General features: G+C 33.3%; 1 protein-coding gene across 1 annotated transcript; it reads right to left on the minus strand.

The window, feature by feature from the left end:
• Positions 2,022–7,611, minus strand: LOC109352117 (la-related protein 1C-like). Its single transcript, XM_019593936.1, has 7 exons — positions 7,407–7,611; positions 6,867–7,375; positions 5,794–6,352; positions 5,572–5,716; positions 5,387–5,477; positions 2,678–2,749; positions 2,022–2,525 (listed from the first exon to the last, which is right to left on the minus strand). The coding sequence occupies exons 2-7, from the start codon at positions 7,362–7,364 to the stop codon at positions 2,307–2,309; spliced, it is 1,584 nt and encodes a 527-aa protein (XP_019449481.1). The 5' UTR covers positions 7,365–7,375; positions 7,407–7,611; the 3' UTR covers positions 2,022–2,306.

Here is a 13,170-nt window from a genome sequence, read left to right on the forward strand (position 1 = left end):
TCCGGGACCCGGAGAGGAGTTGAACTCATCTTTAAGGGCTCAAAACCTTCCAACTGGGGTAATGCTTTGCATCAGACGACTCGGGAGCTGACATCTAACTACCTGGTAGAACTCAATATCCTACTTTTACCTAAAACAAAACAATTGTAATAATTCTCTCTCTATTCCTTATTCATTGTCATTTTAAGTTGTTGTTTTTCATTCAAATTTTTTTCCTATAATTTCAAAATATGGTCACATTTTTTTTTAATTTTATCCTTATTTATTAATTACATTTATATCTATCATTTTTAATTATACTTTTTTCTTAGTTAATAAATAGCAGTATTTTAGTTAAAATACATTTTTTACAATTATATTAATTTTAAACTACAAAAGATAAGAAATGAGAGGACTAGTTTTTTACATGTGTCTATAATAATTCCATGGGTTCATTATTTTCTACGTGATTTCTTCTTTATCCTTCTTTTCTTTATGCGGTTGCAAAATAAAAAGTAGAGTAAATTACACCCACAATTCTTGGGAAATTATATAAATTATCAATCTTTTATTATACTTACACAAATCACGAATATTTTTATTTATATATTACATTAATTATATCTGTATGAAAAATGAGTGTGATTTTTTAAACAAATAAATGTGATTAGTATAATTAAGTTAAACAAAATACAGTATATTGCAGAGAAAAATCCACATAGTATAAGAATGAATATCTCTTCATTATTATTTGTTATTAAAAGATGCATCAATAATTCTAAGGAACTATTATTTAAATCACTCTTATACTATATTGAAACGAACCAAAAATAATAATGAGATATTGAGTCATATACTATTTTGATTTGTCTTCATAATATACCATATTTTATTTAACTTAGTTATATTTATTATGTTTTTTGTTTAACGCATTCTTATTTTTATGATACATATTATTTTTATGTTACATTCTTTAAAGAAAAATAATTTAATATAAAAATTGTTTCATAAACACTCAACATAAACGAAAGATGTAAGAAGATTAATCAAATATAAAATTGAAGAAAAAAAGATAAAATAAGAAAATATACGGAAGAATAATGATGTATTGTGAAAAAAAATAAAAGTAATGTTTGGAAGTTTATAATGGTTATTAATGATTGAGTTATAAAAGAGTAATTTTGGAATGTGGAAAATTATACCATTATAATTATTTGTAGTTTTGACTTTATATATAGCTTAGATAATGAGGTAATCAATATAATATATATATATAATTTAAGAGAATTTGTTTCTAAGGTAAAAAAAGAAGTGATAGTCTATGCAATTTCACAATAAGTGTCCGTATAATTTACTATAAGTAACGTCATTTAATCCAAGACAAATTTAGGGTGTGCAAGTACAGGCCCTCCTGTCCCAGATATAATTTTTTTTATAGAAGGTAATGCAATGCATCATCTATTATTTATTTGGATTTGTTTATGAAGAGTCGATGATAATTTAAAATAAATGATGCAATAACAATATAAAAAACTATTACACTATACATTTTTTTGTCTTTTTTTAATGATTATATATTAGAGTGTAATATCTAAGCACGAACGGCCTAAAAATTTATACACAATCAGTACATCATCTACCATTTATATATATTTTTCGTTTTATATATATTTTTCGTTAAGTCTTCTGTGCATGATTTAGTTTTTATTGGCTGCGAAATTTATGATCCTTAGATGAGAGAAATAGAGGACACAAGGAAAATAGAAAGGATTAAGGTTTTTATTCCAACCTACGATCGCTACAAACACCAAAATCTAAAAGTTTTAAGAGTTATCGAAACCACAAACACCAAACGTAAATAAAAAAACGATAGCTACAAACACCAAAATGTAAAAGTTGAGAGTTATGGAAACCACAACCTTTGTGGCCCCTTCAATAGTTCGTAACATCAATGTTTAGGGAGTCCCTAAAATCATGATTGCAACCACACCACCAACCAGATGAACGTTTTGACGTGAAAATCTTGACCCTTTGTGGCCCCATCCATTCCCAACTGTGATGAAAAAGAATAACATTTGGAGGAATCACGGCAGAAACATTTAAAGCATTATAAGCCACACAGCCTCAAAATTCTTACTTGTATCCACTACTTACTCAAAATTACTATCAAAATCGAGCTATGACTGTAGAAATAATCAAACTCCCACGCAGCCTCTATTTCCATCACCTCCGCACACACAAAAAATAGAATCCAGGGACACGGCTGAATACTGGACAGAAGACAAGGCCCAGAAATTTCTGGTGGGGTAGATTATGTAAGTATAGTTTCAATTGGTGTTCCTTGCAGCATCACCATTTGGGAGTTGAGACTGATTGAAAGACTCCGCCGTACCTTCCTCAGTAGTTGCGTTTTCCAGGGCTATGGTTTGAAAATCAGCTGCTAGGTTGTGTCTTGATCCAACAGGAGATACTGAAGCAGAATCAGCCTGAAGCTTGGCAGAGGGCACCCATTTCTCCCACTCATTATGTCTCCTTAACTTGTCACCCTACAGCATGGTTGAGGGAGAGAAATAAAGTACCATTAATTTATCCTAAAGATGTAACTCACAAGCTACACTACACTAATGAACAGAAAGTGTGCACAGTGCATGTTTATATGAGATTGACAATTGGAAAATACTGTGAAATGAGAACTTACTTGTACTTCCACAACAGTGGATGCTCTCATTGAGTCCAGTATCACCTGAATGTTGTTTGTCAAACTTCTAACCTGCAAACAGATAATCCATAAAGCGAAAAACTCAAGGTGTGTAATATTTATTAAGATTTAAGTCATATCAAAAGCATAGTAGTCAATCCTGGACAGTGGCAGAGTGACCAGCCCAAGAATGATATATTAGTGGGATAATAGCATATTGTGGAGCCGCTGCATACTGAAGATTGGTAAGATACAATGCAAATAGTTTCTAAGAAACACATCACATGTTAAAAACTAAAAATAGACAAAAACTTAATACATTTAAACATTAATACTTAAAAGGCATATGGCTAAGACACACTCATCATAGCATAAAGACACGTCAAGCCTCTATTATGACAAAAAATTTTTATAAAACATATCTCCACTAAGTCAGTTACATTGTAGTAGTTAACAAAGAGGCTGGAGATATAAAGAGACAATCATATCAATTGCCCAAAAGAAAAGAATGCAGTGCTGACCTTTAATTTAAACATCCCTACATGATTTAGATTGAAAAAATAGAACGGCAACAGCTAAAAAAGGTTGGACAAAATAGAAGTACCCTGTGTGGAGATTTTCTTTACAAGTTAAAAAGACAAGAAATAAAAAGATAGAATTATACAAAAGATTAAAAGAATTAGAAAGGTAACACAGTCATGTTGGCATCAATGATAAAAGGACAACCAAAAAAGAAAAGTTTGGCTGGAAATGGATAGCTTGGCAGGAAATGGGGTGAGCTTGAGTGAAAAATGCGGCGAGCCTGGTCACTATACATTTCTATGAAGGAGAGGCACAGTGCACAAAGCACATACCTGGTCACTATACATTTCTATGAATGCACATATGCAAACAGGTTCGTGAAAAAAAATGAACATTAAATGGAGATAAGTAATCAAAAAGTTTATATATTTAGAAAAGTTGCAAGATCGAAAGTGAAACACAACAGTGGAGTGGTAGACAGGTGATTTCTCAACAAATCCAATTTCATGACTCCCCAGCCTTTGAAGGCACACCATATAGCTGATCAACTTGTCCTAAATTTAAAATAGTTATCAGGAAGTAGTTCAACCATATGTTTGAGTAAAGAATCATAGACACTTCAATACCTGAAATCTGATTGATTTTTCCATTTGTTAATATATTGTCTCCACAATTTAATAAACCAAAATCCTTGACCACTTATTTTGATGAATAATATACTACAATGTTATGAAACTCAAGCCGGATGTCAAACTGAATGAGGTCCCGTATAAGGTCTTACCAATTAAACTGTCTGATCGGACCATACCACATCATATATATAAATATAATTATATAATAAAAACACATCCATAAAAAACAGAAGCCCAATGACCCTGCCCAACTACACATTATAGTTAATTGAAAAAACTAAACCTAATAGTGATTGAGTGGCAGTGCTTCTTCTTCTTTAGTAACGCAGTGCTTCTTCAATTAAAAAACACGCCTTCTTCTTTCATACCCACTAGGTGCCAAATCCTTCCTTCTTCCATTCGTGCAGACCCGGATCCCTACACAACCCATCTCGCCGACTACCACCATGTACCTCCACTTCTTCCATCACTGTTCACAGATCTTCACTCTCTCACATTGTTCCCTTCCACTCTTCCATATCACGGGCCTTGGTTGAAAATTATGTTCTTCTCGTTCTAGCAAGTGTTTTTTTTATTTTAAAGAAACTGTATGGTTCACTAACTCGGGTTATCCCCAGTTAACTCGTTTGAACCAGATTTTGAATGGTCCCAAACGACCCAAACAATCGCCTAATTAACTGTGCAAACCAGGACCATTTGCAAGGCCGCTTGCATATCATTGTCATTCGTATACAAAGGAAGAAGTGACCAAGTAAGACCAACAAGGAGAAGCATAAAAGATTTGGATGCAGAATAAAAACCACTATGGCTAAGCTAATTGAACACACCATTCCTGAACAGTTCAACCCATCATTCTTACTGATGACATTGTGTATGTTCAATATATTATGGAAATTCCAAGGCAAAGATTAATTACCAAAACTCAAATCCAAAGATCTTACACAAGTAACATTTGAAAAGTATTGCAAATTACAAATCAAAACAGTTGCAAACAACGAATATCAAAGTTGCAACTTGCAAGGGATTCACAACAATCAGTCATAAAACATCATATTTGCTCGTTCCCACCAACAATTAGTAGCAGCATTGCTTAAACAATGATGAAATATAGAGTCAACATAGCTATCAAGGCATAAAAGTAAAAGGGAACAAAGGCATACATGCCAAAATTACCACAAGTTTGCAGCAAAAAAGCAAGGTCATGTAACATGAGAGAAACATTAGGTTCTCCAGTTGCATCAAGTAAAACTCACTGAATTACTCTCACTGCTTCTAATGTAATTGTAAGCTAAGTATCAAATGCAAAAATATTTAGAGACCAAACAGAGAAAAGTGTACTTAAAAGGCTGGTGCAAACCAAGGATTTAATCAATAAACAATAACAACAACAACAACAATCAAGCCTTAATCTCACTAGGTGGGGTCGGCTATATGGATCGTATGACGTCATAATGCCTTGGATTTACTCAATCATACAACCAAAAAGTTTAACATGTTCAGAGTCTCTACAGAAAAGATGCATGAAACATTGCTTAGTAAAGCACCATTAACTTACTCGAGGGAAGTCTGCTATCACAGTAACGGGAACCCAACCATGTTCATCCATGTTGGACCTTAAAAACTCATCTTTCACTAAATTAGCCTCACTGCAAAAAAAATCAGCAATGAACTGAGAATTCATTACTTCACTAGTCAAGGATTTATTGACAAACTAAATAATAGACAAGAGAAAAAATTTACCTAAAATAATAATCAATTTGGCTGACTATCATATTGGTCAAAGGAGATTCTACAGCAGGGAAGAACAATGCAGGAGGAGGACCATGGGTAATGAATGGCATGCCCTTAAAGTGATCAAATAGTGGAGTTGGAAAGTAATAGTACTCTAAAAGGAAATAGCAGGAGCATTAGTTAAACTTTATTTTGTAGAAACAGAATTGGTGAAAAGGAGAATAAACTCACCGGGGAAGCCAGCAGGGTTGGGAAAGGGTCCTCCTATGGGCTGGGGGGCAACAAATCCAGCAGTATTTGGTGATGGGTGCCTCAGTAATCCCCTTGGAGGAGGAATCCTTGGTTGGTGTACATGAGCATCTCTGCTATTAGCATAATTTCCACGATCCTTGTCACGCCGGCTGCCATAATTATTATGATAGGAACCATCTCCACGTGGATGGGGCCCAAAGTTACCCCTGCGAGAAGACCCCCGGTGTCCATTCATCGCGGGCACGAAACCACCAGTCGGTGGTCTTGTATCCCAGTTATTGTTCCGGTAATGATCTCTTGGAGAATGGTCTGGAATGCCATAGCTACTTGGATGGCGTTGATATACCGGAAAGGGTGGTGGCAGTGGTGGTGGTGGGGGAGGATTGGAGAAGCTGCTCTCTGCAGGACCAGATCCAGTGTTGCTTACACCTCCCCTCTTCATTGATCTTTGTCTGTTTGGCATATTATAGCTCGTCGAGGAATTAAGTTTTGCATTACTAGTAGCCTGTTTCTGAGAAGAGTGTGAAGCTAATGGGGCCTACAAAATAATGGAAAGAACATGCAAGCAGATAAGACAGAGTGACAGACCAGTTACCACCACTATGTATGTATTTATAGCATCCTTCCATATATATTTAAACATTTTTATTACATCCATACTCTATAATACTTTGCCATGTAGTGTATTCATGATAAACCAAGTCAATATAAACACAATTTGCACAAGTTTCTTAGATTAAGCAACAAAAGATGACAAAGAATTCTTCTTCTATGAAGCACAGATACAAGTATACAACACTGGAAATGGAGACTATACAACACAAACACGCATATACACAAATTATAGGACCTGATACAACTATGAAATAAAATTACTATGACATTAATATAAGAACACGTTTCTTAAATTAAAAGAAAATATAAGAAAATGCTAGCATTTATACTATCTTTTTACAGTTATTTATTAAACCAATAAATTAAACAATGTATCAACCATAAAATAAATAAAAACAGAGAATTAATTACAGCAAAGCATTGTAATGGAACTTAACCTGAGAAGAGGAGAGTGATGATCCTTCAGAAGCAATCTTGGATGACAAGGATTCAGGTTGCAATTTACCAGACACTTTGGTAGATTCAGATAAAGCAGGCCACGATTCCGCACCCATTACAGGACCAGCCTCCAAAACGACACCGTTTGAGAGTTTGTTCCAAACAGGTTTCTTAGAACGACCACCATTTCCATCATTAGCACCAGATAAAGGGCTACTACCACCAACAACAGTGTTAGAATTAGAGTTCTCAACAGAATCAGATGACATCGCCTGATCCGGAGCGAGGGCGGAGGAGGAAGAAGGCGATGATGACATCGGGGTCGATTGCGGGATGGGAGTCGATGATACGGCGTCGCTGCCGCGGACAACCTGAGCCCAGGGAGAAAGAAGGGTTCTTGGAGGGAAACTAGGGCTGGAGTCCACAGACACCGCCTGCGAAGGAGGACCACTGATCGGAGAGTGGTGGTTAGAGGAAGAATCAGGTGTGATAAACATTGGCAGTTAGGTTTCTACTTTTTTTTGTTCTAAACAGAATAAAAAACGGGAAAGATTGGTGATGATCAGTGTAGAAAGGAAAACGTGGATAAATAAATTAGGAAAATAAGAAATAAATAAGATTAGGGTTTGCGTGAGTAGAGTGAGAGGAATGAGTTGTGATGAATGATAACAGAATGGATCGAAAGAATACACTCCGATCTCTCTCTCTCTCTGCCACCTCACTTCCTCCCCCGTTGCCAACTACAACACAAAACACGCTATTTTTTAGACGTGAAAAATAATCCAAACACACCCTGTTGCCATTTAGGATTTAATTCTAATTAATATTTAATTTAATGAGATATTGTGATATTATTATTTATAGTAAATTACATGCTCATCCTCCCTGAATTTTAGAAAAATTATATAAATGATTGTTCTTTTTTCCTGCACAAGCAACCTTTAATGTATACACATACATTATAGTAGTTAGGGGTGAGTAGGATCTCACTCTATCTGGTCAACCATTTTGGCCTGATATGATTGAATCCAAATAAGATCGGGTTTATGTTCAAGTTTAAAAATTAGACTAGCCAATATTAAGGGTTAGGTAGGAGATCAGCATGACCCACACATAATCTTTCACACATCATATTTATATATGTCTTTATTCAATTATATGTAGAGTAATGACATTTGTTTAGTTAAAAATATCATTGATTCTCTAATTTTTCATCATATATACATGACTAATAATATGTATACATATATCATTTCATTAGTCAAATTACATGACTAATTAAAATGTTGAGAAGACTTTATCTAAAAGAGATATGCATTATATTTAATCAAATCTAAGTTCGGGTTCAAAGACTAATTTCGTCAACATTTAGGGTCATATTAGTTTCATGTCTAGGATTTGGTTCAAAACAAAATGATCATACTAACATTTAGGGTCAGGTGAGGGACAAATCTTACTTGCCCTAACCTAACCTATGTTCATCTCTTACGGTGACTACCCATGCAAGAGTGATTAGTAGAATCTTTTAAACAAAAAAGTGATAAATGTAATTAAGTCAAACAGAACATGATATATTGTAGGAACGTGCCCAAATAGTATAAGAGTCAATGTTTCTTCATTATTTTTATTCCGTTACACAATAATATAAGAGTAATTTAAACAATATATGTATATTATTTAGTATATTTTATAACGAATCTAAAATAACGAAGAAACATTGACTCTTATATTATTTAGATATGTCTTCACAATATATCATGTTCATTTAACTTAATTACATTAATCACACATTTTTTATTTAAAAATTACATTTATATCTTTTGCATTGATAATCAGTATAATGTGTATATAGAAATTAATGGTAATTTATGTAAATACAGAAAGAGAAATATGATTTATATTATTTCACTCAAACTAGTTTCTTTATTATTTACTCTATTATTTATTAACTTCATTAATATTTCAAACTCATTGGAATAATCAAATAATAATTCATAATAATAAATAACACATAAAGCAATGATATTAAAACTGGATCGGACCGGTTGATTTGACTGGAAAATTGGCGAACTGGATCTCTACCCGATATGGTATAGTAATTGGATCGGATAAGCAATAAAATCGGTCAAAATCATCCAAAATCGGACAGATTTCGATCAAACCGAAAAATCGGTCGACTTGTTACTAAATTGATTTCTTCCTCAAAAATCTCATTTCTTCTTCACGTTTTCTTCTTCGTCTTCCTTCTCTATCTCACGGATCCGTCCTTCATTGTGTTTCTATGACGCATCTCCATCTTCTCATAGATTTGTCCTTCATTGTGTTTCTATGACGCATCTCCATCTTCTCATACATTTGTCCTTCATTGTGTTTCTATGACGCATCTCCATCTTCTCATAGATTCGTCATCCATCATTAATAACGTTAATAATGAAATAAGCACTTTTAGAGATAAAGAGATAGAAACTGGATTGGGAAAGAGAGAAGGTAAAAATAATAGAAGGATCATTTTTGGAGATAGAGTTAGAAGAAAGATTGAAAAATAGAGAAGATGGAAGGAGTGAATAGAGCATTTTTGGAGAGAATGAATTAGAAGAGGGATTGAAAAGATGGAAGATAGAAAGTTAGAAAGAGTGGATGAAGTGAAACATTTTTTAGAGAGAAAATTAGAAGAGGATTGGAAATAGAGAAATGAAGGTGTATTAGAAATAGAGAAATGAAGGTGTATTAGAAATAGAGAAAGTTGGAAACAATGGGTAAAGGGGATGGAGCATTTTCCAAAAAAAAATGTATTAAATAAACTGATAAATTGATTGAGTCCCACAGTTGAAAGATTCAGAGGCACTAAGAATTGATCCGGTGCTCCCGACCCAACTTAAATTAGTTGGTTATTTTGTTATATTTTAGAATAACGAAGGTTTAATATGTTAGAAAAATTGCCTTGGTTCTCTATTTTCCCATTAAACAAAATGTAGAATAAGCCTCAGATATGAGGCAACAAAAATGTTAAAAATACATATATGACTAATTATTCACATTAGTCCTTATATATTTTGTTGAATACCAATTTGATTCATGAAAAAATAAATATTAAAACTATAGTTCAATCCTAGATAGAAATTAATTGAGATGATTTTCAATCCTAGCTTATATAAGAATTTTTTTAAAAGAAAATTGTAATTCTTAATTCTTAGTTTTATGACCCAATTAATTTAAAAACATTAGAGGATTATACTCATTTATATCACATATTTATATTTTGAGTTTGTTAAGTGAAACAAGTATGTCTATTGATATTTATGTTTACAATTTAGACTTTGAAATTGCTAAAATTGTCTGTATATAAGAGTTATTTGTAAACTATGAACATTGACTATAAATTTGAATATCTACATATTGGAAAAAATTCATTACGAGTTTACATATATAAATATAAGCATGTCTATTTGGCCTACCCGACATGCGATTTAATTACTGAATCACTAATTGACAATATATCAGTATCCTGACCAGTTTGATAATTGATACGGTTTTGATAACATTGTAAATAAGTAACATAACAAATAAACACTGGAATCTCCAAATGCATAAACATGTCTATTATTATATAATTTACTATTAATATATCTACACTATCACATCACAATACATACTAACAAGACGTTAGTATAAGACTCTGTTAGATCTCCAGAAAGACCAAAAAATCATATATTCAATTCGTGGAAGAAACACATATTAAAAAGGGTAATCATATACTCTGAAAGATATAAGGTGTTAGGATACATTACGTATTAAATTATTTTACTTATGTTATAATTTTATATTATATCATAACCAAGATGTATAGTTAGATGCAATTTCTTACTACCTATATTATTAGGAGTGTAAGTCATTCTCTTTTGAACCATGAAACCAATTAAATTGAAAAAAAATAAAAAAGTATTATTTGATTGAATTTCATGATTCACTTTAATTTTTTATTAAGAAATTGATTATTTGATTCATAGATACAAAAGTACAAACTCCTAGAATCAAATCAAACCAAACTGTAAATTAATAACTAAATCCCTACTTTGAATGACATAGAAGATGTGCACTCGAAAGATGAGACATTCCAAACGTGTTAACATGGTTTCTGCCCACTCCATGGCAGTTATGGGTTTCCCTTTTTAGCCTTTTTCTTCTTCAAATTTTCAATTTCAAGGATGATTGGCAATTTGGCAAAGATATTGGAAGTGTCGATTTTCAAATTTTCTCACGTCACTATGAACAATCCTATTTCATTCTTCTCACAGTGATTTTTGTTTTAACGTCCTCATTTCTATTGTTTTTATTGTCACGCACCAACGAGATCTGTTGTACCGTCTTGGCCCAATACTTTCACACTCAATGCAAATAGATTCAAAAGAATTATTAATCCTTCATATTATAATAGTTAATATTGGCTTTCCTTTCACTTCGAATTTTATCTATGGTTAGGACTTGGGACCAATTTATCGTTCCTATGAGAATTTGAAGACTCCTTGAACTATGGAGTTAAAGAACTCTAGAAAGAAAGTTAAAGAATTCTAAACACAAAGATATAAAAAATACCTCATAATTTTATTGATTAACTTTGAAGAGAAAAATAGAAGAAGTGAGTTACAAGGAGATGATTGAATTACATTTATAGAGTAACCCAACCATTAACAACTAACTAACTAATTTACATAAAAACTAACTAACATAAAATACATTTAAAACACATGCTAAAGAAAGAAAGACAAAGTTTGCTTGGTTAATAACTTAGCCAAGTTTTCTTGGCCCATATTGCTTGAACTAGATTAGACCAAATAGAAGAGGCTCTTGATTGGTGTGACTAGATCCTTAGTTAATGTGGCTTGACCTTAACAGTCCCCTGATTATGATCTTCACTGATCACCATGGTTTCTACTAGGCATGTTTTTGCTTTGGTTGGACTGTTTTTGTTTGATGCACATTTCCTAGCTATACTATTTGTATCTAATGTGCATGTCCTAACCAGACTAGTTTTATCTGATGCATATGCCATGGCCTGACCGTGTTGGTTTGATGCATATGCCTCAGTCGGATTGAGTTAGTCTGGTGCACGACTTGATGTATATGTCCTCGCCTGATTGTGTTGGCCTGATACATATGCCTCGATCAGACTGAGTTTGTCTGGTGCATGGCCTGTCTTGATCTACTTGCCTGCATAGTCTGTCTTAATGATATTTCGCTCGCTTGGTGTAGTTGATGCATAGTTTGCCCTAGCCATTTTGTTTGCATAGTCTGCTCTAGTCATTTTGTCCGCATAGTCTATGTTGGTATTCATGTCCTAACTTGATGTATTTTCTGCTATAGTCAACTTGTCTTGGCCTTAGGTGGCCCCCCCACAAGTTGGGGCACATATGTTTAGGAGTCTCAGCTTGGAGTATATTGAAGAATAATTCTTAGGTCATAGAGCTTTAGTTAAGGCATCTGATAATTGAAGATTGTTAGGAACAGGTAGAAGCTTGATTTGGCCATTGGCATGTTGCTCCCTAACAATGTGACAGTCTAATTCTATATGTTTTTTCTTTCATAGAAAACAGGGTTAGAGGCAATATGCAAAGTAGATTGATTATCACAATATAACAAACCAACTTTAGAAACATAGTATTGTAAATCTTCCAATAGATAATTGAGCCATGTAATTTCACAAGTTGCTATTGTCATGGCTATATATTCAGCTTCACATGAGCTTCTAGAAACAATTTTTGTTTCTTTGATTTTCATGAAATCAAGGAGTATCCAAGATATATGCAATACTCTGGTATGGATCTTCTTGTATCCAGACAAGAAGCCCAATCACTGTCACTAAAGGCCTTTAATTGAACAGTAGAAGCAGCAGGAAAGAAAATACCTAAAGATGGAGATCATTTTATATACCTTAGAACTCTTATGGCTGCCTTATAATGTATAAGAGTTGGAGTTCCCATAAAATGAGCCAGTTGTTGCACAGAAAAAGAAATATTTGGTCTTGTATTGGTTACATAAATAAGTCTTCCAACAAGCCTTCTATAGGCTGAAGGATCTAAACAAGGTGCACTATTATCTTGATAAAGATGTGACCCTTGTAGCATAGGGGTTGTAGCAAGTTTACAATCAATGAGGTCAGTATCACACAATATTTCTAGGGCATATTTTCTTTGATTCACTGAGATACATGTGTGATTTCTAGCAATTCAACACCAAGAAAAAATTTCAATTCACCCAAATCCTTTATTTTGAAGGCTCGATCAAGTATACATTTAAGGTGATTAA

The sequence above is a fragment of the Lupinus angustifolius genome, chromosome LG07 (assembly GCF_001865875.1).
Source record: "Lupinus angustifolius cultivar Tanjil chromosome LG07, LupAngTanjil_v1.0, whole genome shotgun sequence".
Taxonomy (NCBI): domain Eukaryota; kingdom Viridiplantae; phylum Streptophyta; class Magnoliopsida; order Fabales; family Fabaceae; genus Lupinus; species Lupinus angustifolius.

Bases quoted from the DNA above. Each gene is read 5' to 3' on its own strand.
- LOC109352117 (XM_019593936.1), bottom strand. From the start codon at position 7,364: ATGTTTATCACACCTGATTCTTCCTCTAACCACCACTCTCCGATCAGT. The intron at 6,353-6,866 runs GTTAAGTTCCAT...ATTATTTTGTAG, and splicing joins CATCACTCTCCTCTTCTCAG to GCCCCATTAGCTTCACACTC. The intron at 5,478-5,571 runs GTAAATTTTTTC...TTTTTTTTGCAG, and splicing joins CAAATTGATTATTATTTTAG to TGAGGCTAATTTAGTGAAAG.